This window comes from Somniosus microcephalus, chromosome 13, assembly GCF_052327205.1.
Source record: "Somniosus microcephalus isolate GS21.2 chromosome 13, FLI_Smic_1.0, whole genome shotgun sequence".
NCBI lineage: Eukaryota > Metazoa > Chordata > Chondrichthyes > Squaliformes > Somniosidae > Somniosus > Somniosus microcephalus.
The window spans coordinates 165,510,262-165,535,667 of NC_140999.1; the positions used below are offsets into that span (position 1 = coordinate 165,510,262).

Sequence of the window (25,406 nt, forward strand, 5' to 3'; positions counted from 1 at the left end):
ACAGCACATGTACAATGGCAACTGGAAGGAGGCTAAAGCAAACAACTTTTAGGCCCGCGGTGACATTAAAAAAAAAAATTCAGAAAATTATTTAAAGCCAGAAAAAAATACGGGAAAGTAATGTTGAATGTCCTGCGGTAAGTTCCAGTTAAATTTTGCCAGGTGTTGTCCCCTTTTTCAAAGAGTGTATCAGAGTTATTTAAATCATGTTATGAGAGAGGGGGAAAAGTTTGTGCCCCTGTTTGTACCTCAGAGTCTGTGAGAGACGGAGGGAATGGCAGCAGAAAAAGAGGAAACAACTTCTCCAAACTGATCCCAACTCATCGCCAAGGTTGGGGATAGATAACCTCACCGCCTTCTTAGGAAGTTTAATCACTTTATTCACTTTGTTATTTGAGCTCCATTTGGAATTAGCGTTTATTTTATTATTTTTTGTTGTATGTTTAACGATAGCTTTGAAGAGGAAAAGAAAAACTTGGAGCAACTTCTTCTGTCAAAGCTGCAATGAGACTTGAAAGAACTTAAACATTTTTAAAGAACTTTTCACAAAAAATGAGTGATAAAAACACTTTTTACCCCTAAGTTTCGAATATGATTTTGGAAGAAACAAGCAAAAATCAATTTACCTCTCATCTAAACAAGTTTCAACCAGGTCTTGAAGTCCAAATGCTTTTAAAGAGGCTCTGAATTGCTTAAAATTGAAATTTCTCAATATTTGATTTGAACGATTGACTGAAGTGAGTAGCTTTGCACAAACATGCAACCATGCTGTTGAGGACGGAGAGGGCAGGGGAGGATTTTTAGGAGTTACATATTACTTTTTATTGACTTAAAAAAAAAATCATTAAGACATTTAGGAAGAGAACCAAAAAAGGGGAAAAACACAAACCATTTAATTTTGTTTGTAGTTCTATAGTCTGAACAAGTCTCACGAATAATGTAAATATAGATTTCCTCTTAAATGTTTAGTAGAGTGTTAATAGAAACAAGAGTTATGTAATGATGTATAACAATTGCAAGAAGCTACTTTAGAAGAAACCATTATTTGTTTATTGAGAAAGACACAGAAAATACTTTGATTAAACTGATAATGTACAATTTTGATATGGTATAAATGTTTGAAATAGGAGATTAAAAATTGATAAGAACAAGGATTAACATTGTGATGAATGTTTGAGAGAAAAACATTAGAAGCAAAATTCGTAAATTCTGTCCAGGAAGAAAGATGAATGTTTATTTCTGTTAAATTATAGCTTTCCTGCTTTTTGTTTTTAATTCGGTGGCGCAAATTGTGTATGTGTTTTTCTGCACTTGTGACTAAGTGCTGCATTTCTGACATGTTACATGGGGGGTGCGCTGGTTCAAGAAGACAACGTTTATTAATGGAAGTGATTGAAGTTGAAAATACGGATACCTGTTTTTGTTCAATTCTTTGTAATACTGTGAACTAAAGAACTGCAGCACTTTATATTTGTTGGTTGTCTGGCTGCATTGTGATTAATATTCTAATTACTTATGTGGACGTACAGCACCTCAGCGCCATAGGAAAGCTGCTTCTTGTGCAGTCACTGCTATAGTGACATGAGGGATGGGCTAATATATTGAAAACTTTAAAATTAATACAAATTGCACGAATAGATATGACTCTTTCAGCTCACCTTGGGCTTTTGGATTGTTTGTCGATACATAACATGTAACTGAGTGACGTTTCTGAAGTGTTAATGCATTATTATGCAGTTCTTTTATATCCCAGTCATTTCTGACAAGTATTTTTTTAAAATAGAGTTTGTACATGACGAACTAAAAGCTTTTAATTAATTCTACCATAAACAAACTTGCGGAATGGGCATGTAAATGACAAATGAATTTCAATAATAGGTAAGTGTGAGGTATTGCATTTTGGTAGGAGGAATAAGGAGGCTACCTAATCCTTGGAAAATAAGAGTTTAAATGGGGTAGAGGTGCAAAGGGATCTAGGGGTATAGATTCACGAATCATTAAAAGTAGCAATGCAGGTTAAAAAGCCATAAAAGTGCAAATAAAGCACTGGGGTTCATTTCAAAAGCAGAGAAGTTATGTTAAACTTGTATAGAACCTTGTCTGATTGTCTCATGATTTGAAACGGTGAGCTGGCAATATGGCATTACTTTTAAGTGGTTGTTGTAAAAGTTGTTGTTGTTGTCAAATTTGTTCACGGACGGTCACGCTCAAAGGAGTTTGTGGCCTGCTCAGTACAAAAAAAAATTAGAGGGAACATTGGCCGGAAAGGGCCCAAATAAAATGCTAACTTTTCACCAACTTCAGCTCCCAATGGAGCCGAGGGACATTGTTTGATGGTAATTGATCCCCTCCACAACATAAGAATTAGGAGCAGGAGTAGGCCATATGGCCTCTCGAGCCTGCTGTGCTATTCAATAAGATCATGGTTGATCTTCGACCTCAACTCCACTTTCCCACCTGATCTCCCTATCCCTTGATTCCCCACGAGTCCAAAAATCTATCTCTCTCAGCCTCGAATATACTCAATGATTCAGCATCAACAGCCCTTTGGTGTAGAGAATTCCAAAGATTCACAACCCTCTGAGTGAAGAAATTCCTCCTCATCTCAGTCCTAAATGGCCGACTGCCTTTACCTGGAAGAGTTTTGGGACCTTTCCTAGGGCATCATGGGCACTCACGCCTGCTCTCAGCTAGTGAAAACTTCTATTGAGGCCTTTAAAGAGCACATTGGATGGAATTCCCGGGAAAGCTCAGGACCTGCCCCAAACATACCCCTTGACGTGGGGTTGAAGACATGCCTATGCATTGTAATTTCTCCTAAGGGCATAAGTGGGGCAGAAATCAGATTTTGTCCAATTTTCTGGAGCTCAATCGGAGGTCTTCCCTACTTACACGGTTGGAATTTCGGGGCCAGTGTTGTTATTTGTTAAAGGACTTTCATTTTTAGCTTTTAAATTAAAAATTTCTTGTCACTAATCCAGTGTTTGTGTTACAGGATTGGCTGTTATCTCAGGCTCCACGCAGTCTCAAAATAACGCCCTGATTTATTCAAAGTCTAATGCATACATCCTAGGAATCGTTTTCTTCTGACTGCTGTAACTGTAATGAGTTTGTGGGACAAACTGCTAGGTCAGCTGCCTGAATGGAATATAATTGCTTTGGCTGCAGAACTGTATCCATTGGGCTTTGCCTTGGGGGCTTACTAACTGGTTCTGACCACACATGTGCCTGTATGAAAAACGTTTTTGTTGTCATTGGTATTAATTCTGTATAGATTATTCCGGGCTGTTTAGTCATGGATGTTCCTTGGAAATTTCAACAAGGACAACTTCTCTAAATTCAGACACAACAACTTCCACCAGTTCAGTTGAGGAATATTGAGACTAACTTTAGATATACTGAGATCTTGTTGAGTCATCATTCAGAGGTTCACATAGGGCAGTCTATCTGCCAAGTTGTCCTTGCATGATCTATAGTAACCACAAATACTTAGATGTGTCTCCAAGTGGCTTTGTGGAGCCATGCTCATGGTGGCAAAAAGAAGAAAATATTGAAATTCATGGAATCATGTAACACAGGAAGCCATTTGGCCCATCGTGCTTGTGCCAGCTCTTTGAAAGAGTTATCTAATTAGTCCCACTCCCCTGCTCTTTCCCCATAGCACTACAAAATTTTTCTTTCTAAGTATATGTCGAATTACACTTTGAAAGTTACTATTGAATTTGCTTCTGCCACCCTTTCAGGCAATGCATTCAAGATCATAACAATTCACTGCATAAAAAAACCCTCCTCATCCCTCTCCTGGTTTTTTTGCCAATTACCTTAAATCTGTGTCCTCTGGTTACCGACCCTCCTGAGAGTGGAAACAGTTGTTCAAGGCTGAGGGCAATTTGTGCCAGTTGAAAGATAAGAGGGTGATTGGAGTGGTCCATGTTTGTGACAGTTGGCTTGTCTAGAAAACTCAGGCTAAAATCCTCAGTCCTTCTACCGCTTCCAGCGCACTCCTAAGAGTGTGCTGAAAGGGTGGAAATTAATCCAGGACCCAGAAATGCCAGGTCCAAGACTTACATGGGGGATTCTGCTGGCCTTGGAAGAGGCGGCGTCTCTACCCATCGCTTCCATGGCCAGCGGTATTAGAGGAGGTGGGTCTGAGCATGGGTACTGCCTAGGACTTCCTGCATTCTCAGCCTCAGAAGGACCTGATTTAGGATTAGCTCCCAAAGAAAGGAGCTATTTTTTTTAAGCATTTAACTGTGGCCGAAGACAAACCATTTGTGACATGGGTGCCAGCCAATGACAATTAAAATAGGGATCATAGGCCGACACTTTCAGGGCCATTGTATTTTGTAACACTAGCAGCAATCTATTTAATGTGCAGAACATAGCACAAGGTGACAAAATCTGTTAGCTGTATTTAAAAAATAAAATTAAAAGATATTGGGGGAGAAATTCGGTTGTTAGCGCCACCGATTAACGCCTAAAGAGGCTGAGAAGTGGGGCGCTAGCCAATTTCCGGGCAGGCGTACGGCGCCTCGCCCTATATTGAGCATGCATTTAGCGCCGGCGCTAAATCTTAGCGCCCGCTCATGGGCGCAGGCTGATTATGACGTCATTTGAGTGTGCAGCGCCTTTTGGGCGCCCCGGACCGGAAATTCAGTGGCGCCCCCCTCCGTAGCGCCTGGCGCTAATAGTGACAGCTTACCTGGACCATACCAAGTCGCTCTCGGGCTGGAGGAGCGTTATTTAAAGGGGACTGGTGTGGTTTAAAAGCGGCAGCCATTTTTGGAGCACAACTTCCTCGAGAGCTACAAAAAGAGTTGCTGAGCTGCACACTGAGAGCCATTTGACCACTGAGCCAGCGCAGGCAGATGATCTTCAGCCTTCTGACCATCACCTTGCTGTTGGTGAGCCTTGACAACGGGGAACCTTCTTGTGGGCACTTATTATGGGGGCTGCATTGGAGGGGAACGTCCTGCTGCTGAATCATCTGGAAAGGGCACTGGGAGAGGGGGGCAGGCATGGCCAGACGGAGGAGGGCCAACAGACGTCGCCACAGCAGACCTTACGCTGGCAGGGTTTTCCGACAGCAGTTTTCCTACATGAACATGCCGGAGGAGCAGTGTGTCAGAAGGCTGCGATTTAGAAAGGAGGTGGTGACTGAGCTGTGCCAGCTGCTTCAGCCAGATCTGCAGCTTCAGATAAGGTGCAGGACATCTCTGTCGGTGGCTGAGAAGATGCCTGCTGGCCTGAACTTCTACGCGAGTGGCTCTTCTCAGGCTGCGCGTCAGAGGCTGATCAGAAGTAGCTTCTGGGCCCCTCTCACGGAATGCTTGCTGCCATTCCAAGAACAGGAATGGAACCGGTCTGATACCCCCAAGCCTGTGAAGGGCAAGATGCATGTAAATAGAAGGCATGGCCATTGTAAATGAAGAAAGTGTTTCATTACACAAAATGTGGTTCCTTCAAACATGAGAAAGCTATGGCAACAGAAAGCAAAACTAATACATTGACACATAACTGCCTCTCACACCCGGGAGACTGTCCAAAACATAAATCACATTCCGACCATCTTCCTTGGCCTTGATTCCACTGCGCCAACCAAAGCATCCAATGCCCCATCAGTGAGGCGTTCCGCCCTCTGCCTCACCCTTTCCATGTCTTGCTAGGCTGGTGCGCCACAGGTAGGCTCCCACTTTGAAGGTCTACAAGGCAGTGAGTGTGTCTGGTGATGCCAATTGACCTGCCCCTTTAAGAGCTGGCTGGCGCCAGTGTGTCTCAGGGAAAGTGATTATTGACAGCACCCTCGCTGCACCCCGCCGCCGCGAAATTGGGTTGCGCCGCCGGGTTAGCGCCTTAAGAGTAGCGTGCAGCGCCTGATTTAGCGCTGCAATCACCTTTAGGGGCGCTGCAACCCAATATCGCACTAGGTGGCGCTAAATTGCGCCTGGCGCTAAACTTTGCGCATCGCCAGGACTAGCGCCCCAAACGCAGCTATACCGAATTTCTAGGCCATTGAGTGAGCTACTTGAAACAACTCAATGGATGTCACAAGGTGTGAAAGTGTAGCTTAAGGGATCTGTATGCTTTTTCTGAGCAACTGATTTCCAATCACTTATTTGTTATATAGCGTTTTTCTGTACTAACTCCTTGCTTAAAGAGCCTGTTCCTCTAATTTTTATCCTATTCTAATGGTTAAAAGCAGAACCTTTTTGAAAATTGCTCTACAATGCAGTAATTTTGAGTTTCTCACCCCCACCACTCCAGAGATTATGATCTACTGTTCCTCACTTCATACTATGGACACTGTTGAAGGAGAGAAGCCACATGACGTAGTCTACCTAGATGTCCAAAAGGCTTTTGATAAAGTACTGCATGAGAGACTCCTTTACAAACATTGGGGGAATTTTAACCGCAAAAAATGGGTGGGTTAGGGTAGGGTGGGAGGTTAAAAAGTTAAAAAACTGAATCCCAATCCTAACCAGCCTTCAACCGGCCCACTTTAACGGAGGCAGGTCAGGGGACAAGCAGCCAACCCGCTGCCAGGAGGCGGGTCACCCATTCAGATATTAATAATGAGGCTGGCATGCTTCATGGTGATCCACCACTACAAAATGTAATTCTGGCTGGTCGGGTTTCCCAGACCTCGTGGAGCCCACCGGCTAAATTAAGATGAGGACTGCTGGACCCAGGAAGTAAGTGCCTTTCCACTTACCTGCTGGATCCAGCGTCCCTGCCTCATGCACCCGAGGCCTCCGATCCCACCCACCACACCCGATCTCCCCTCCCCGAAGCCTCCAATCCCCCCACAAGGCCTCCGATCCGCCTCTGACCCCTGACCAACACCCCACTCCGATCCACAACACCGATGCTCCTCCAGCCCCTGACCACCTCCCCACCCCGATCCTCCTCCGGTCCTGATTCACTCCCCCCGATGCGCCTCCTGCCCCCGATGCTCCTCCGGCCTCCGCCCCACCCCCCATCATCCTCCGGCTCCTGACCACACCACCCGCCCCCCCCCGATGCTCCTTCGGCCCCCGACCAGACCCACCCCCCCCGGCCCGGATCATCCTCCGGCCCCCGACCACACCTTCCCCCCCCCCACCCCCCTGATGCTCCTCTGGCCCCTGACACCCCCCCAATCCCTCCCTCTCTCATCTCTGCGGCCTAGTGCCGCAGGCCTACCCGCCCGTAGCCAGCCAACCAGCCTCTCCATCCGGCTGGCTGCGAGTGGGAAACAGAGCTCTGAAATGTTAATCAGGCCCTGCCAATAAATTCGGCAGGGCCTGGGGGAAACCTGTTCTCCTGGGTTTCCTAATCGCTTTCTAGCCCCCCTGCTCCCGACCAACCTCCAGATTAAAATTCCAGCCATTGAGTGGGTATCAAGTATAACACATGGGCTAAAGGGAAGGAAGTACTCTACATTCGTTAGGTTTCACTGGGGAGAGGTATTCAGTGGGGTGTCCCAGGGTCTGTGCTAGATGTCAACTCTTCCTAGTATATATAAGTTACCTAAAATCACAGTCTTAATGCAAAGCAGTTACATTTACAGATGACACCAAGCTAGGAGACTGAGGACTCAGAGGATCTCAGCCAAGATCTTACAAAAAGAGCTCAATGGGATTTAGACCTGGGATGATCAGTAGAAAATGAAGTTCAATATGAACAAATGCGAGGCACTGCGCATTATAGGAAAAAATAGGAGGCACTATGGGTTGAAGACAACTTGCCATGGAAAAATTAAAAGACATCAAGGAGTGTTAGTTGACTTACCACTCACCGGGGGAGAAATTGGGTATAGCCCCGTTTGGGGCGTTAGAATTGGCGCTGTGCAAATTTTATCGCCAGGCGCAACTTATCGCCACCTCAAGCGATATTGGGTTGCTGTGCCCCTAAAGATGATTGCGGCGTTGATTCAGGCGCTGCACGGGAGTCTTAAGGCACTAACCCGGCGGCGCTACTCAATATGTCGGCGGCCGGGCGCAGCGCAGGTGCTGTCAATAATCGATTACCCCCGAGACATGCTGGCGCCGGCCAGCTCTTAAAGGGGCGGGTCAATTAGGAGCAGCAGCCACACTCTGCGCCTTGTAGGCCTCAAAATCGGCACTGTGCTTTCTGTGGTGTTCCAAACTTTGAACATATGGAGAGGGTGAGGCAGAGAGTGGAGCGCTTTACCGATGGGGCATTGGATGCTTTGCTTGGCGAAGTGGAGCGCCGGCAAGCTGTGCTGTACCCCGACAATGGCAGGAGGCCTCATCAGAGCGAGTACCGCAGGGCTTGGAGGGAAGTTTGTCAAAGAGTCACCTCAACCAGCGTGGTGGCCAGGACTCCTGTGCAATGCAGGAAGAAGTTCAACGACCTCACTCGGGTCGTTAGGGTGGGTGCCTTTTTCGCCATCTTCTTCATCCCTCCATCTGCACCTGACATTATGGCCAGAGGGTGCGCGAAGCCCCAATGGCCATCTGTCAGCCAGCACCCATGGCCCTTTCTGGAAACACACACGCACATTCAGCTCAATGCATAATGGAAGGGCTATTCTACCATGGAGGGTATGTGATGTCAGCTCAATGCATAATGGAAGGGCTATTCTACCATGGGGGCATGTGATGTCAGCTCAGGCCAGCATGTTTCATCACTTCCTGTCCTTTCTCCTGCAGGCCAAGCTGGCCAGGAACCGAAGGGAGCAGCTTCGCACCGGAGGAGGCCCTCCTCAGCTGCAGACACTGACGGACCTGGAGGAACGAGTCCACCAGATTGTTGGAGGCCGGATGACTGGTCCTGTCACCACTGGAGCTGCCGACCCCATTGTGCACAGCGATGGTAAGGTCATCACCATTTTGAACTCTCTCCTTCCACTTGTTCCCCCCACCAGCATGCTTTTTCACTCTGGACCCATGTCAGAGCATTGCAGCACTCATGCATCCCTTGCTGCCACCCTGTCCTTTCGCTAAAGCCACTCTTCAACCTCCCTGCTTTCAGATGCTGCATCACCAGCTCGGGAGACGGGCCCTCAAGCTGCCACTGCCACTGACTCCGGAGGCGACGAGCAGGAGGAAGCTGGACCATCCCCGCCACCCTCAGGCAAGCCAGCCCCTCTGCAGACTGGGGAGACTACTTCCCTGGAGGGGAGCGGGGGGGAATGCTCTGAGAAGGAAGCAGTTCCAGGAACCAGCGGGCTGCAGCAACGCAAGGGGGGTAGGGAAGCTCGGGGGCCGTCTCCCCGGAGGGCGAATCAGGCCGCGAGTACTGCTGCACAGAGCGCAGAAGAGGTGCGTTCCCTCGCGGAAATAAGCGCCCAGGCTCGGCTCAGGCACACTGAGCTCATGGCTGCAGTGGCAAGGATGCCTGAATCCATCGAGACACTGGCAAGGAGTGTCCAAGACTTCAGGGCAGCACAGGCAAGGAGTGCGCAGGACTTCGGGGCAGCACAGGCAAGGAGTGCGCAGGACTTCGGGGCAGCACAGGCAAGGAGTGCGCAGGACTTCGGGGCAGCACTGGAAAGGACTGTCCAGGACATCGGGGCATCACTGGAAAGGACTGTCCACAGCTTCGGGGCAGCACTGGAAAGGACTGTCCACGGCTTCGGGGCATCACTGGAAAGGACTGTCCACGGCTTCGGGGCAGCACTGGAAAGGACTGTCCAGGGCTTGACCGAAGCAGTGGAAAGGACTGTCCCGGCCTTCAGCGAAGCACTGGAAAGGACTGTCCAGGGCTTCACCGAAGCACTGGCACCTGTCATGCAAGTGCTGAGTGCTGCCACGCAGTCACTCGCTGGTCTCATGCAGACGCATATTGAGGCCATGCGACCAATGACTGCTGCCACCCTTGCTGGATCAGGCGGGATTACCTGGGGCCCTTGCAGCACCACAGTAGGGCATCAATCTGTGGACCAGCCGATTGGTGCGCATGCTGCGGTGCTGCCCCGTCAGAGTGCCAGTGTGTCGGTCAACCAGGGAGCTGCTGTCCGCTCTCAGGATGTCAGTATTCCTGATGCCACCGCTGGCACGCCTCCACTGCAGCTGCCACCACCTGCAGGACAGACTGCTTCCACCCATGCACAGTTGGAGCAGTCAGCATCCGGGCCCTCCAAGGCCAGAGGTCGTCCAGGGCGTCCCTCAGGGGCATCTGCGCTTTCGGACAGCCAGCAGGCCTCTCCCAGCCTTGATGCAGCCACTGGGGTCCCATTACGGAGGAGCTGCAGGGAGGGAAGGGGCCGATCTCACAAGAGAAGTAGATCACCATCAAGGGGGAAAGAGTAGAAGGTGCAGCTGAGACGTCTTATTTGTAGAAATCAAGGCCGTGGATGCTGGTCTGAATGTTAGTAATGTTTTGGATAGTCTCCCGGGTGTGCGAGCCACTTATGTGTTAGTTTTGCTTTCTGTAGTCATTGCTTTGTCATGTTGGAAGAAAGCACATTTTGCAAAATAAACAACTTTTTTTATTTACATTGGCCATGTCTGCTATTTACATTCACTGCCCTTCATAGGCTTTGGGTTATCCGGACGGTTCCATTCCTGCTCTTCGAATGGCTCCAAGCATTCCGTCAGAGGGGCCTAGAAGTGGCTTGTTATCAGCCTCTGACGGACGGCCCTTCCAGTTTGTACCTCCCTCCCGTCTTGGTCCTCCTCCTCCTCCTCCTCCTCCTCCTCCTCCGCTGGTGCTTCAATGTCTGGTGGCATTGGCTGGGTGCGTAGGATGGCGAGGTTATGCAGCATGCAACAGACAACCACGAAGTGGGAGACTCGCTCTGGTGAGTACTGCAAGGCGCCTCCGGAATGGTCGAGACAGCGGAACCGCTGCTTCAGCACACCTATTGTGTGCTCCACAATGTTCCTCGTCGCCTGATGGCTCACATTGAAGCGCTCTTCAGCAGGAGTGCTGGGCGAACGGAGCGGGGTCATCAGCCATGGGCACAGAGGATAGCCCTTGTCACCGAGAAGCCAGCCTCCTGGGTGAGCCGGGGCCTCGAATAGGTCTGCAACTGAAGTCTGGCGCAGGATGAAGGCGTCGTGGCTGCTGCCAGGGAACTGCACATTGACTGCGAGGATCAGCTGTCGGTGGTCACAGACCAGCTGAACATTCAAGGAATGGAACCCCTTGCGGTTGCGGAACTCCTCCGGATTCAAAACAGGTGCCCGCAAAGCCACGTGCGTGCAGTCAATGGCGCCCTGCACCATGGGGAATTCCGCTATTGTTGCGAAGCCCTCTGCGCGCTCCCACTGCTTCTCCAGTGTCACAGGGAAGATGTATTGCCGCCTCCTTTTAAATAGGGCATCTGTTACTTGACGGATGCAGCAATGCACCGCAAACTGCGGTATGTTGGCGATGTCCCCAGTTGCGGCCTGAAAGGAGCCGCTCGCATAGAAATTCAGGGCAACAGTCATCTTGACAGCCACCGACAGAGAGGTCCTGCACCTTATCTGAGGCTGCAGATCTGGCTGAAGCAGGTGGCACAGCTCAGTCACCACCTCCTTTCTGAAGCACAGCCTTCTAAGACACTGCTCCTCTGACATGTTCAAGTAAGAGAACTGCTGTCGGAAAACCCTGGCAGCGTAAGGTCTGGTGTGGCGACGTTTGTTGGCCCTCCTCCGTCTGGCCATTCCTGCCCCTCTCTCCCTGCATCTGTGCCCTTTCCAGATGGTTCAGCAGCAGGACGTTCCCCTCCAATGCAGCCCCCATACTAATAGCGCACAAGAAATTGTTAACATTGTAAATGCTCACCAGCAGCAAGGTGATGGTCAGAAGGCTGAAGTTCCTCTGACCAGCGCTGGCTCACTGGTGTAATGGCTCTCAGAGTGCAGCTCAGCAACTCTGTGAAAGTCTCGCGGAAGTTGTGCTCCCAAAATGGCTGCCGCTTTTATACCAGTGCAGTCCACTTTAAAGAGCGCCCCCCCTAGCCCGAGAGCGACTGGGGAACGTTCCAGGTAAGCAGTCCTTATTAGCGCCAGGCGGAACGGAGGGGCGCAACACTGAATTTCCGGTCCGGGGCGCCCAAAAGGCGTTGCACACTGAAATGACATCATGATCTGCCTGCGCCCGCAAGCGGGCGCTAAGGTTTAGCGCCGGCACAAAATGCCCACTCAATATGGGAGGAGGCGCTGGGTTCACTGCGCCCGGCCGAAAATTGGCTAACGCCCCACTTCTCGGCCTCTTTAGGAGCTAATTGGAGGCGCTGCCAACCGAATTTCTCCCCCACCATGTTTAAGTGGTGTAAGACAGCAATAAGCAATGCTAATAGGATGCAGGATTATATCGCCGAATCAGTTGATTTCAAATCTCTAGATACCACACTGAAGCTGTACAGTGCTCTGGTAAGACTGCGCCTTGAGTACTGTGTACAGTTCTGGAAACCATGATACAAGAGGATTATGCAGGCCTTGGAGGCAATGCAGAGAGATCAATTAGGCTGATTCCCAGTATCAGAGGGAAAAGCTATGAGGAACAACTTGCTAAGCTATGGCTTTTAAAGCCCTCAGCACTTTACAGAGGTATGTAAAAGATACTTAGAAGATCCATTACCAAATTCTCAGGTCAACTAGGGATAGACAATATATGTGCTCTTGCCTAACATTGCCCACTGCAAGAAAATAAATATATATATTTAGTAAGATAGAGAAAGTGACCCTGAAACAATATTTTTGGATACACCAGGACAAGACAAGACAGCACAGATTCAGGGTAATGAAAGGCAAATTTAGGACTGACATTAGGAAGTAGTTCTTTACAGAGTTTGGAATAGGTTGTCAGAAAGGGCGATTAGGGCTAAGACACTATACTCATTTAAGAAACAGCTGGATGCTGTAATGGGAAGACGGTAGAGTTGATATTCTTGAAGAATGAGATTAGATGGGCTAAAGAGCCTTCTTCATCCAATACAATCCTTAGATCACTGCAAAGACAGCATTGCTATGAAACTTGTGATCTAAATACACCAGAGGTTTTACCACACTAGCAATTGCTATCAGTCAGTTCTCCTTGTTCTAAGGCAATCACTGGGTTGGTAAATCTGTGGTTTACAAAGGTCTGTTGTTCTTTATTTGCCTATTTACAGCATGTGCCATATGGAGGCTCAAAGGAGTTCTTCAGTCCACCAGAACATGCTCATATATTCTCTATATACATTTATTTTCAGGCAAATAATTAGCCATTTCACTTACCTTATTAAGATATATATTAGTAATATAAACACCACAATCAAAGGAAGATTACAAGTTGTTCTAAAGTATGTATGTTTTTACAATTATGGATTAAACATGCATAGAATCATTGAAATTAGAGCACAGGCTATTTGACCCATCATGCCTGTGCTAGGACTAGCTCTTCTACTGGAGTTATTTACTTTAATCTCATTTCCCTGCCATTTCTCCATACGCTTTTATATTCTTCCTTTCAAATACTTAACCAATTCACTTTTAAATAACGTTATAGTTTCTGCCTTAATAGCCACTTGTTGTAAAGAATGTTCTAATAACTCTTTGTGTGAAAAGATTTCTTCTAACTGTCCCCATTGCTCTTCTAGTGATGTTCCTGAGTTTATGACTGATTCACAATCTTTCATTATTTACCCTCTCAAAACCTATCATAATTTTGCATAACTACATTTTGATATTTGTTGATTCTGGGATAAGGATTTGTCAATTAACATGATCATCTGTTATTAGCTGTGATGCAAAACAGTGCAAATGGCAGTATGAAGGATCTTTTCACTCTGGAAGACTTTCTATAAAAATGGCCCAGGACAATTGGAATAGTGAGTGCAAAATGTCAGATAAGAGACTGCAATTCCCTATTTTGTCCAGCATAGGAACCTAGGAACAGGAGTAGGCCATTCAACTCCTCAGACCTGCTCTGCCATTCAAGTAGATCATGGCTGTTCTGCATCTCAACTCTATTTACCTGCCTTTACTCCATTTCCCTTGATACCCTTAGCTAACAAAAATTATTCGATCTCAGTCTTGAAAGTGCCAATTGTCCCAGCACCCACAGCCTTTTGGAGGAGAGAGTTCCAAATTTCTACCACCCTTTCTGTGAAAAAGTGCTTCTTGATTTTGCTCCTGAATGACCGATTTCTAATATTAAGGTTATGTCCCCTTGTTCTTGATTCTCCCACCAGAGGAAATAGTTTCTCCATATCTACCCTATCAAATTCTTTTAACATTTTAAATACCTCGACAGATCAAACCTCAATCTCCTATACTCAAGATAATACAAGCCAACTTTATGCAACCTGTCCTCATAATTTAACCTCTAAACCCCGGTATCATTCTGATGAATCTACGCTGAACCCCCTCCAAGGCCAATATATCCTTCCTGAGGTGTGGTGCCCAAAACTGAAAGCAGTAGTCCAGATGGGGTCTGACCATACAACTGAAGCAAAACTCCTCCCCTTTGTATTCCAGTCCTCTCAAGCAGCTAAGTATTAATAGTACCTGCTGCTGATATGTTTCCAGTCGCATCCGTTTTGCTGCTTTCCTGCTTTCGCTCTCACATGCAGCAGCCAGAATATTTTCCGCCATAGCTGAGGTCAAGTGAGGAGGGGTGGGTCGTGACTACAGAGAAGAAAAAGATACACAAGTTGAACATTGCTGCATCAAATCACTCAAGGCTAAATGAGCATGGGACACTGAAACAGACCTGCTCAATCACGAGTCCTGCTTGTGAAAAATACCCTCTGTACTCAAGATAAATGGCTCCTTTAGTCAGGCAGCAAACTGAATCTTGTTCAATCACTGAACAGCATAAACAGATCTCACATGCACTTTCCTCAGGAATCATATGCTTGCTTTTAGTGGCCAAAACAAAATGCATTTAACTATAGAGAAACCCGGTGATCTCAGCAATGAGATGAAGTTTCTTTTATTCACATCCAAAATGAAATATTCACTGAAACATCTCCAACTGCTGCAGTCCGGTGTATCTATTTCAATGTGGGAGGGCGAAAGATACTGACGTGGGACCAAATTGTCAAAAAATGGCATGTCAATTTTAAGAAAATGCTTGCTAAAATAGAGCCAATGCTAATATTTACATGCTTTCAAGGAATGTGACCTCAAAATGTGTTTGCAACGGACTATTGAGCAGGGAGGTCTGGAACTGTTTGATGCTGTAAAGTCTCCATAAAATGGTCTTTGCTTGGCAGTGATGCCATTTATCATGAGAAATACAGGAGAACTAGAGCTCTCAGCATCAACTGGAAAGAATAACAGTCTGGAAATTACACTGAGTGATGTTATTGTGCGAATGCATGAATCATATCCCTCTCTCTGCTATTTTAACAGAGACATTAACCTGTTTTAAATGGTTAACAACACTGTTAATATAGTGGGAAGAGGGATTTTTATGTGAGTACGTTAAACTTTTGTATGTCTCTCACAGTAATTTCCAGACAGATCAGTTTAACATTTTTCAATAAATTGCTACATTTGCCAACAATATTAGTCAAGGAAGAGGAGTTTGGCAAAATTATGCCTCACGAGGACACTCTGGGATATACAACGACCACTGATGCCATATGTACTGTTTATAGCTCCTCACTAATCAAGAATCCATATAAAACCTCTTTTACAAAGTGCCCAATTTGTGCTCAATAGTTTAAGTTGACAAAACCTGATGAATAGCCAAGGCCTACAGTGCAGGACATGAGCAAGATCTTTCTGAAAAGAGTAGGAGAAAAGATGAGGTAAATAAAGAAGTTGTGATTAGATGGATTTTGAAAGCATGATGATTGTGGGAGAAAAAAAATAGAGGGAGGTAAATATACCCACGTGCTGTGCCACAAAATTCTAGTGTGGGGATTCCCACCCACAAATTACCAGCTGCAAAGTTTCTGATTTTGATCAGCTTGACTTAGTGGATGGGGAGAGCAGTGGACATCAAGCAGAAGTAAGCTCCTTCTTCACAATAAGCAAGGAAAATTGAAGCATAAATCAACCTGGACTGTTACTGAAGGCACTTTCTCTCTCAACAAGAGAATGTTGTATGTTGCACGGGGACTGAAAGAGACAGAGAAAAGGGAGCGCAGGTTGGAGATAGGGGTATACCATTGTAGTACCGATATTCTGACCCATGCTTCTTTTTGAATGTGAGATCCTTATATTTATTTTTTAAATGTATATTTTTATTTTCCCCTTTCTTCCTTGTTTTTACAGGGGCAGAACCATTTCTAGCCAAGACGGGTGACAGGTGAGCTACTCCTAGCCCTCCTTTTGTCCCAGTCACTAGGAGATATAGGGCCCTGGTGAGACCACACCTGGAGTATTATGTACAGTTTTGGTCTCCTTACCTAAGGAAGGATATATTTGCTTAGAGGGAGTGCAACGAAGGTTCACCAGACTGTTTCCTGGGATGGGGGGATTGTCCTATGAGGAGAGATTGAGTAGACGAGGCCTATATTCTCTACAGTTTAGAAGAATGAGAGGTGATCTCATTGAAACATACAAAATTCTTACAGGGCTTGACAGGGTAGATACAGGGAGAATGTTTCCCCTGGTTGAGGAGTCTAGAACCAGGGGGTCACAGTCTCAGAATAAGGGGTCGGCCATTTAAGACTGAGATGAGGAGAAATTTCTTCACTCAGAGGGTGGTGAATCTTTGGAATTCTCTACCCCAAAGGGCTGTGGAGGCTCAGTCGTTGAGTATATTCAAGATAGAGATCGATAGATTTTTGGATACTAAGGGAATCAAGAAATATGGGAATAGCACAGGAAAGTGGAGTTGAGGTAGAAGATCAGCCATAATCTTATTGAATGGTGGAACAGGCTCGAGGGGCCAAATGGCCTACTCCTGCTCCTATTTCTTATGTTCTTATGTAGATGCACATAATCTCCCTAATTGCAAATGAAACTCCCACAAAAGTGCCAGCCTTGGCTCAGTGGTAGCACTCTGACCTTTGAGCCAGAAGGTTGTGAGTTCAAGCCACATTCCATGACATAAACACATAATCTAGGCTGTCACTCCAGTGCAGTACTGAGGGAGTGCTGTCCTGATGAAGATGCTGTATTTTGGATGAGATGTTAAACCGATGTCCTGTCTGCCCTCTCAGGTGAATGTAAAAGATACCATGGCACTATTTGAAGAAGAACAGGGGAGTTATCCTGGTCAACATTTATTCCTCAACCAACATTAATACAGGAAACTTTGGTTTATCCGGAGGTTATATGTCCGGAATACTTGATCTAACGGCAAAAATCAGGAGCCGTTTTCCATAAGTTTTTTTAGTTCTCGTTGCTTTTTTTCCCCCAGTCAGGCACTGCAAGGTCTGTAGCTATCGCAACAGCTTCAGCTAGAGACGCTTGCAGCTGCAGCCGACTGTTTTGAAGCTGTTGCTAAGCAACAGGGTTTGTTGATTCACACGGAGCTTTTCAGTTCCGTATGTTTCAACATTAACGCTGGTATGTCCGGCACTTTTGATGGTACGGCACCAGCTCGGTCCCGTCAGTGCCGGATATCAGAAAGTTTCCTGTAAAAAAAAGCTTATCTCACTGCTGTTTGTGGGATCTTGCTACGTGCAAACTGGCTACCATGTTTCCCTACATTGCAAGTGACTACGTTTCACAGGTACGTCATTGGCTGTGAGGTGCTTTAGGATGTCCTGAGGTCATGAAAGGCACTGTATAAATACAAGTTCTTTCATATCTTTCGGCATTGTTAAAATTGCCTCCAAGAACCTCGGTTTTCTCCTTTTGCCAAACACTGCTCTCCTCCACAACTCAATACCCAGTGTTTTCAAAACCAGAATACTGCTTCCAAATCTGGGGATACTTGTCCAACAACTCTAGAACAACTTGATATCTGATAGGCAATGCAACTCTTACCTCTAGTCCCCAAGCTGTCTCTTTATATTGCACTTTTTCTTGTCTCGCTCCATTCTATTACAGGTAGACTATCCTTTATCCGAAAACCTCGGGACCAGCCGTGTTTTGGTTTTCGGAAAATTTCGGATTTCAGAAGGTATTTTATAAGACTGGGAAATTTGTCGGGGGTGGGGGTCGGCGGGGGGTCGGGGTCGACGGGGGGTGGGGGCCGGCGGGGGTCAGCGTCGGCGGGGGGGGGGGGGGTCGGCGGGGGGTCGGGGGTGGGGGTCGGCGTCGGCGGGGGGGTCGGCGGGGTGGGGGTCGGCGGGGGTCAGCGTCGGCGGGGGGGTCGGCGTCGTGCGCACGACTTACGCTGAACGAAAAAACTTTCGGTTTTTAGAGGTTTTCGGAAGTTCGGATAAAGGATAGTCTACCTGTAGTACTACTGTCAGTGCTCCTCTGAACTTTGTTCTTTTATGTCTCAGAAGCTGTAAATATACCATCCTACACCTTCTTCCCTGTTCATGCGTCCTCAGTCTTTTAAAATCAAGACTCATTGTGCACTATCCTACTCCAATTTGTTCCTTTTCAGGATCTCATAACTGTGAAACTTCTTACCTCCCTCTACCTTTCCTTCCTGTTACAATCTTCATACTTTTAATACTCAGGCTTGGTATCAGTTAATGACTATTTCCAGACATCACCTCTTTTATTAAGAGGAAGATCTTGCATTTATATGGCACGCCATCATATCCTCACGACATTTAAAGCTCTTCATAGCCTCAGCCTCAAACTCAGAAGTGTACCCCAGTGTGACATTTTTTTCCATTTCCCATACTAGCTATCCTGTGGTGAGATTGATAATCAGTGCCAGTTTTGTTCTGCAGGCCCATCCTCACTAATAGGAAATGGATGGAGACTGCCCAAACTCTTTTCAAATAGGGCCCTTACAGCCAGCTGGAACTTTAATCCCATCATTCTGAACTGGATTTAAACCCAGGTCACTGAGGTAAAAAAAAGTGTTTAATCTAATGTACCACTCAGATCCCCAAGTTCAATTTAAATGCAAACACAATCATGAAACTACTTTAATAACCTTCAACAGTACAGAAGAACTGACGTTATAAGACATATTTCAGAATAAGATTCCACATGCAGTCACCTTCAGTATTCATTTTACAAACACAGCTCTGCATGTATATATTTCTTTTGAAATCTCTCCACAAGGTGACTAGCTTCCTGTTTGGAGTGTCATCCTCACTACTGCTGCCCACAGCTTTCAAATACATGTGGGGGGGGTGGTATTTTTAAGTAAATACTCAGGAATAAGGGCCTTTTCAATAAAATGACCTGGAAAAACCTTGAAGAATGAACAGAGAATCCAACAATCTTGGAAAATGTTTGCTAATTTTAATGAAAAATTTAACATAAATGGCAAGAAAAAATATATAATCTTGAAATCCCTCATTTTATTGAATCCCAAATGTCATGGAAACATCCCTAGCAGGCTCGGAGATATCAAGCAAATTTCCACTAATCAGTTCTTCAGTAGTTCTCCAGCAGCTAATCAGTTTGTCATTTGTACCTTTAGTCCAGCTAGGGGACATATGTTATCACGCCGCATGTTATTTTCTGAATTCAGCAGAACTCAGCTTTACGGTTTACCTTCCAGACATTTGGTAACGTTGTGAAAAGTGAACAAAACTGATAAATATTTATAAAAATAAAAACTAGTTTGGAAAAATGTTTTAAATGGGAACTTCAAATCTTGCTGCAGTTATACAGGGTACTGGTGAGGCCACACCTGGAATACTGCGTGCAGTTTTGGTTTCCATATTTAAGAAAAGATATACTTGCTCTCGAGGCGGTTCAGAGAAGGTTCACTCAGTTGATTCCGGATATGAGGGGGTTGACGTATGAGGAAAGGTTGAGTAGGTTGGGCCTCTACTCATTGGAGTTCAGAAGAATGAGAGGCGATCTTATCGAAACATAAGATTGTGAGGGGGCTTGATCGGGTGGATGCGGGGAGGATGTTTCCACTGATGGGTGAGACTAGAACTAGGGGGGTATAATCTTAGAATAAGGGGCTGTCCTTTCAAAACTGAGATGAGGAGAAACTTCTTCACTCAGAGGGTAGTAAATCTATGGAATTTGCTACCCCAGAGAGCTGTGGAAGCTGCAACATTAAATAAATTTAAAACGGGGATAGACAGTTTCCTAGCAGATAAGGGTATTAGGGGTTACGGGGAGAGGGCAGGGAAGTGGATGTGAGTCTAGATTCGGATCAGCCATGATCCTATTGAATGGCGGAGCAGGCCCGAGGGGCCGTATGGCCTACTCCTGCTCCTACTTCTTATGTTCTTATTAAAGCACAAATGATAGCAAGAACTTTGATTCTACTGATAGCTGATAGCTATGGTGGGCTTTGAGGCAGTAACATAAACAATAGGTTTAGATAATTTCTTAAATGAGAAAAGTTCTGAAGCTCACGTACTTTATGCAAATTTGTGGCCTAAAAATAAAATTTAATATATGCCACACAGAAATGCCTATGTCATTTTTATATTAGTGCCATTTTAATACAGATTCTGGGAGAATAACATTCTTGATTCATCTGCTGGTGTTTACACTGCTAAATTTGGCTCTTTTAACCTGGCATAAAACCAGTTTTTTGTGGATCTTTGAGGCTGCCAGTGGGATAAGGTAGCCAAATTAAGCCGTGTAAAGGTGAAGAGTCCAGTTGAGAGATGCCATACTCCTGGAATCCAAATTTATGTGGCTCTAGAATAAAAACTGCTATAATTGGACACACATACACACTAGAGACAGGCAGACAGATAGCTACACAGGCAGATACCAACAAATGTCTGTAGAACTTAGGCAGGAATTTTTCATGGGGTCAGTGGGCACGTTTGGTGGCGGGTCGAGTGGCAAAAAAATGTTTTTGACAGTGGGTAGAGAACCTGTTGTCAAGCCACCGCCATGCTAGTTTCCCAGATGTCGGGTCTGTCAGCGCTGAACGGGCCCGACACCAAGCGGCGGAGGAGGCAATTTAGGTGATTAAGAGCTGGTTAACAGCCACTTAAAAACTATTTTGAGCTCACCTTTAAATTTTACAATGTCACCCACGGGTTCCACACTGCTCGGGGATCAGGTCAGGTAAGCAGGTCGGGAGTTCTGCTACCATGAAATCATCTCTTTACTTGACAGCTGCAAATGTGGTATAAAAGCTCCCATCAAATAGCTGTTCACTTTCCAAGGTCAGAAGCTGTTGCTTACTGCATTTGGAAGACAGATTGAGCTTTATGCAGGTTACAAGTGTTTGGAGTAAACTCTCTATCATTGGAACAATCTCTCTCAGCATTGACAGATCGATTCTGTCATCTCAACTTCACCTGCCATCTATTACATCAACATCAGTGCTTTTGAAGCTATCTCACCTTGGTCCTCAGAATCCCACCACGATCAGCCCCAACACCAGCAGCACCAGGCACACCAACAACACCACCAACCTTCTCCGTAATCAACTGATGCTGCACAGGACACAGGGCATCAGCATCCGAGCACACTGCTGGCCAGGAGGCCAGGGATGGCCTCACCAAGGCCAGATTTACTTCACTTGATGCTGCACACTCTGGCTGCCACATGATGCGCCAGGTTGGCACCACCCCATACCAACACCATAAAGCATCCCCACAATGCCCAAGCCATTCCTTCCACACTCATCACCATTGCGGGGGGTACCGTTAAGTCTCATCATTCACTGCAACTCACTGAAACACTTCTAAAAATAGATTCAGGCATAAAGATGCATATTCCTGCTCACTGTTATATTATGATTGTAGTTGTAAATCAGACAAACACTACCCTAGTATGAAAAATAATTCTAAGTTAAATTTTAAGCAAAAGACAGGAAGGAGAAAAACAAAAGTGGCAGTCAGAGAAATCAAGGGTTTAAATCAAACATGGCCACAGTAAATAATAATTCTAAAAGGTCTAAGAGCGGTAAAAAAAACAAGCCTGAAGGCTTTGTGTCTTAATGCGAGGAGCATTCGTAATAAGGTGGATGAATTAGCTGTGCAAATAGAGGTAAACGAATATGATATGATTGGGATTACGGAAACATGGCTCCAGGGTGACCAGGGCTGGGAACTCAACATCCAGGGGTATTCGATATTCAGGAAAGATAGGCAAAAAGGAAAAGGAGGTGGGGTAGCATTGCTGGTTAACGAGGGGATTAACACAATTGTAAGGAAGGATATTAGCTCTGATAATGTGGAATCTGTATGGGCAGAACTGAGAAATACCAAGGGGCAGAAAACGTTAGTGGGAGTGGTATATAGACCTCCAAACAGTAATGCGGAGGTTGGGGATGGCATTAAAAGGGAAATTAGAGAAGCGTGCAATAAAGGCACAGCAGTCATCATGGGTGACTTTAATCTACATATAGATTGGGCTAACCAAATTAGTAACAATACTGTGGAGGAGGAATTCCTGGAGTGTATACAGGATGGTTTCCTGGACCAATATGTTGAGGAACCAACTAGAGATCAGGCCATCTTAGACTGGGTATTATGTAATGAGAAAGGATTAATTAGCAATCTTGTTGTGCGAGGCCCCTTGGGTCGGAGCAATCATAATATGATAGAATTCTTCATTAAGATGGAGAGTGAAGTAGTTGACTCAGAGACTAGGGTCCTGAATTTAAATAAAGGAAACTATGATGGTATGAGGCGCGAGTTGGGTAGGATTGATTGGGGAATGTCACTCCAAGGGTTGATGGTGGATAGGCAATGGCAAACATTCAAAGATCGCATGGATGAACTACAGAATTTGTTCATCCCAGTTTGGCATAAAAATAAAACAAAAAAGGTGACTCAACCGTGGCTAACAAGGGAAATTAGGGATAGCATAAGATCCAAGGAGAGGACATATAAATTGGCCAGAAAAAGCAGTAAACCTGAGGATTGGGAGCAGTTTAGGATTGAACAAAAGAGGACAAAGGGATTAATTAAGAGGGGGAAAATAGAGTATGAGAGTAAGCTTGCAGGGAACATAAAAACTGATTGTAAAAGCTTGTAAAAGCTTTTATAGATATGTGAAGAGAAAAAGATTGGTGAAGTCAAGCGTAGGTCCCTTGCAGTCAGAATCAGGGGAATTTATAATGAGGAATAAGGAATTGGCAGACCAATTAAATACATACTTTGGTTCTGTCTTCACAAAGGAGGACACAAATAACCTCCCAGAGATGTCGGGGAACATAGGGTCTGATGAAAGGGAGGAACTGAAAGAAATCAGTATTTGTAGGGAAATGGTGTTAGGGAAATTGATGGGATTGAAGGCCGATAAATCCCCAGGGCCTGATAATCTACATCCTAGGGTACTTAAGGAAGTGGCCCGAGAAATTGTAGATGCATTGCTGGTCATCTTCCAAAATTCTATAGGCTCTGGAACAGTCCCCATGGATTGGAGGGTAGCTAATGTAACAACTCTATTTAAAAAAGGTGGTAGAGAGAAAATGGGGAATTATAGACCGGTAAGCCTGACATCAGTAGTGGGGAAGATGCTGGAGTCCATTATAAAAGAAGTAATAGCAGAGCACTTGGAAAACAGTGACAGGATCGGACAAAGTCAACATGGATTTACAAAAGGTAAATCATGCTTGACTAATCTACTGGAATTTTTTGAGGATGTAACTGGTAGAATAGATAAGGGAGAACCAGTGGATGTGGTGTATTTGGACTTTCAGAAGGCTTTCGATAAGGTCCCGCATAAGAGATTAGCGTGCAAAGTTAAAGCACATGGAATTGGGGGTATGGTATTGACTTGGACAGAGAACTGGTTGGCAGACAGGAAGCAAAGAGTTGGAATAAACGGGTCTTTTTCCGAGTGGCAGGCAGTGACTAGTGGGGTACTGCAGGGATCGGTGCTAGGACCCCAGTTATTCACAATATATATATATAAATGATCTAGATGAGGGTCCTGGGACTAGGGACAGGGTCACTGGCAAGGCTTGGAAGCTAAGCAGAGCCAGGCCTGGTTAGTACCTGGAGGGATGACCATCAGGGAAGACCAGGTGCAGAAGGTCACAGAAGGAGCCCCGAGGAGGGGTGGTTGGTGAGAAGGCCACGGGAGGAGCGGCTGGTGAGCAGGCCCGGGCGGTGGGCTGAAGATAGGAGGAATGGTGGAAATGGAATGGCGGCGCGCACCGACGCAGCGGCTTTGCTTCTCCCAGTCATGGGAGCTTGCAAGATCACATTTCGTTGTTCATGTACTTGTGCAATGACAATAAAGTTGAATTATTATTATTATATATCTCCAAGTTTGCAGACAACACAAAGCTGGGTGGGCGTGTGTGCTGTGAGAAGGATGCAGAGAAACTCCAGTATGATTTGGACATGTTGGGTGATTGAGCAGATGCATGGCTAATGTGGATAAATGCGAGGTTATCCACTTCAGTGGCAAAAGCAGGAAGACAGATTATTATCTGAACGGCAATAGATTGGGAAAAGAGGAAGTGCAACGAGACCTGGGTGTCCTTGTGCACCAGTCGCTGAAGGTAAGCATGCAGGTGCAGCAGGCAGTTAAGAAGGCAAATGGTATGTTGGCCTTCATAGCGAGAGGATTCGAGTACAGGAGCAAGGATGTCTTGCTGCAGTTGTACAGGGCCTTGGTGTGACCACACCTTGAGTACTGTGTGCAGTTTTGGCCGCCCTATCTGAGGAAGGATGTTCTTGCCATGGAGGGAGTGCAGCGAAGATTCACCAGACTGATACCTGGGATGGCAGGAATGACGTATGAGGAGAGATTGGGTCGATTGGGCTTGTACTCACTGGAGTTTAGAAGAATGAGAGGGGATCTCATTGAAACTTATAAAATTCTGGCAGGACTGGACAGACTAGATGCAGGGAGGATGTTCCCGATGGTCGGGGAATCCAGAACTAGGGGTCACAGCCTAAGGATAAGGGGTAGGCCTTTTAGGACAGAAATGAGGAGGAATTTCTTCACCCAGAGAGTGGTGAACCTGTGGAATTCTCTACCACAGAAGGCAGTAGAGGCCAATTCATTAAATATATTCAAGAAGGAGTTGGATATATTTCTTAAGGCTAAAGGGATCAAGGGGTATGGGGAGAAAGCAGGTACCGGGTACTGAATTTGGATGATCAGCCGTGATCGCAGTGAATGGCCTACTCCTGCTCCTATCTTCTATGTTTCTATGCTGAATGTTGTAAAGATTTTGCCTGATGTTAAAAGCATCATTTCCATTTGGGGGCCAGATTATCAAGGTCAGAAGAATGAACAGGAAATGACAAGCTTTTATTTCTTTTTTTACACATGCCAACACTTTGAAGTGTGACAGACATGTGCTAGATGCAACGTGGAAGCCTAGTCTGTCAGGCAGCAGAGTACTGGGTTCCTCCCGGTCTCAACTGATTGTCAGACTTTGAGAGTTTACAGCCAGGTTCCCACACTACCTCAGCAGGAGAAAAACTGGCAAAGCCAGCGATGGTTCTAACTGGAGGGGGAGGGGGACATGGGAACAATGAACGGGCATTATTCTGACACAACAGTGTTATTGATAAGATGTTTGCTTCTCACTTGTGTAACAGCAAGTTT

At 45.9% G+C, this 25,406-nt stretch overlaps 1 protein-coding gene across 6 annotated transcripts in view; it reads right to left on the reverse strand.

The window, feature by feature from the left end:
• nol4lb (nucleolar protein 4-like b) overlaps positions 1-25,406 on the reverse strand; it is a 344,616-nt gene that overhangs the window by 44,624 nt on the left and 274,586 nt on the right. For all 6 annotated transcript variants that reach the window (XM_086005529.1, XM_086005527.1, XM_086005530.1 and 3 more), the window contains one exon: positions 14,427-14,546. In XM_086005529.1, the coding sequence (XP_085861655.1) occupies positions 14,427-14,546 (120 nt within the window). The remainder of the gene's footprint in view (positions 1-14,426; positions 14,547-25,406) is intronic.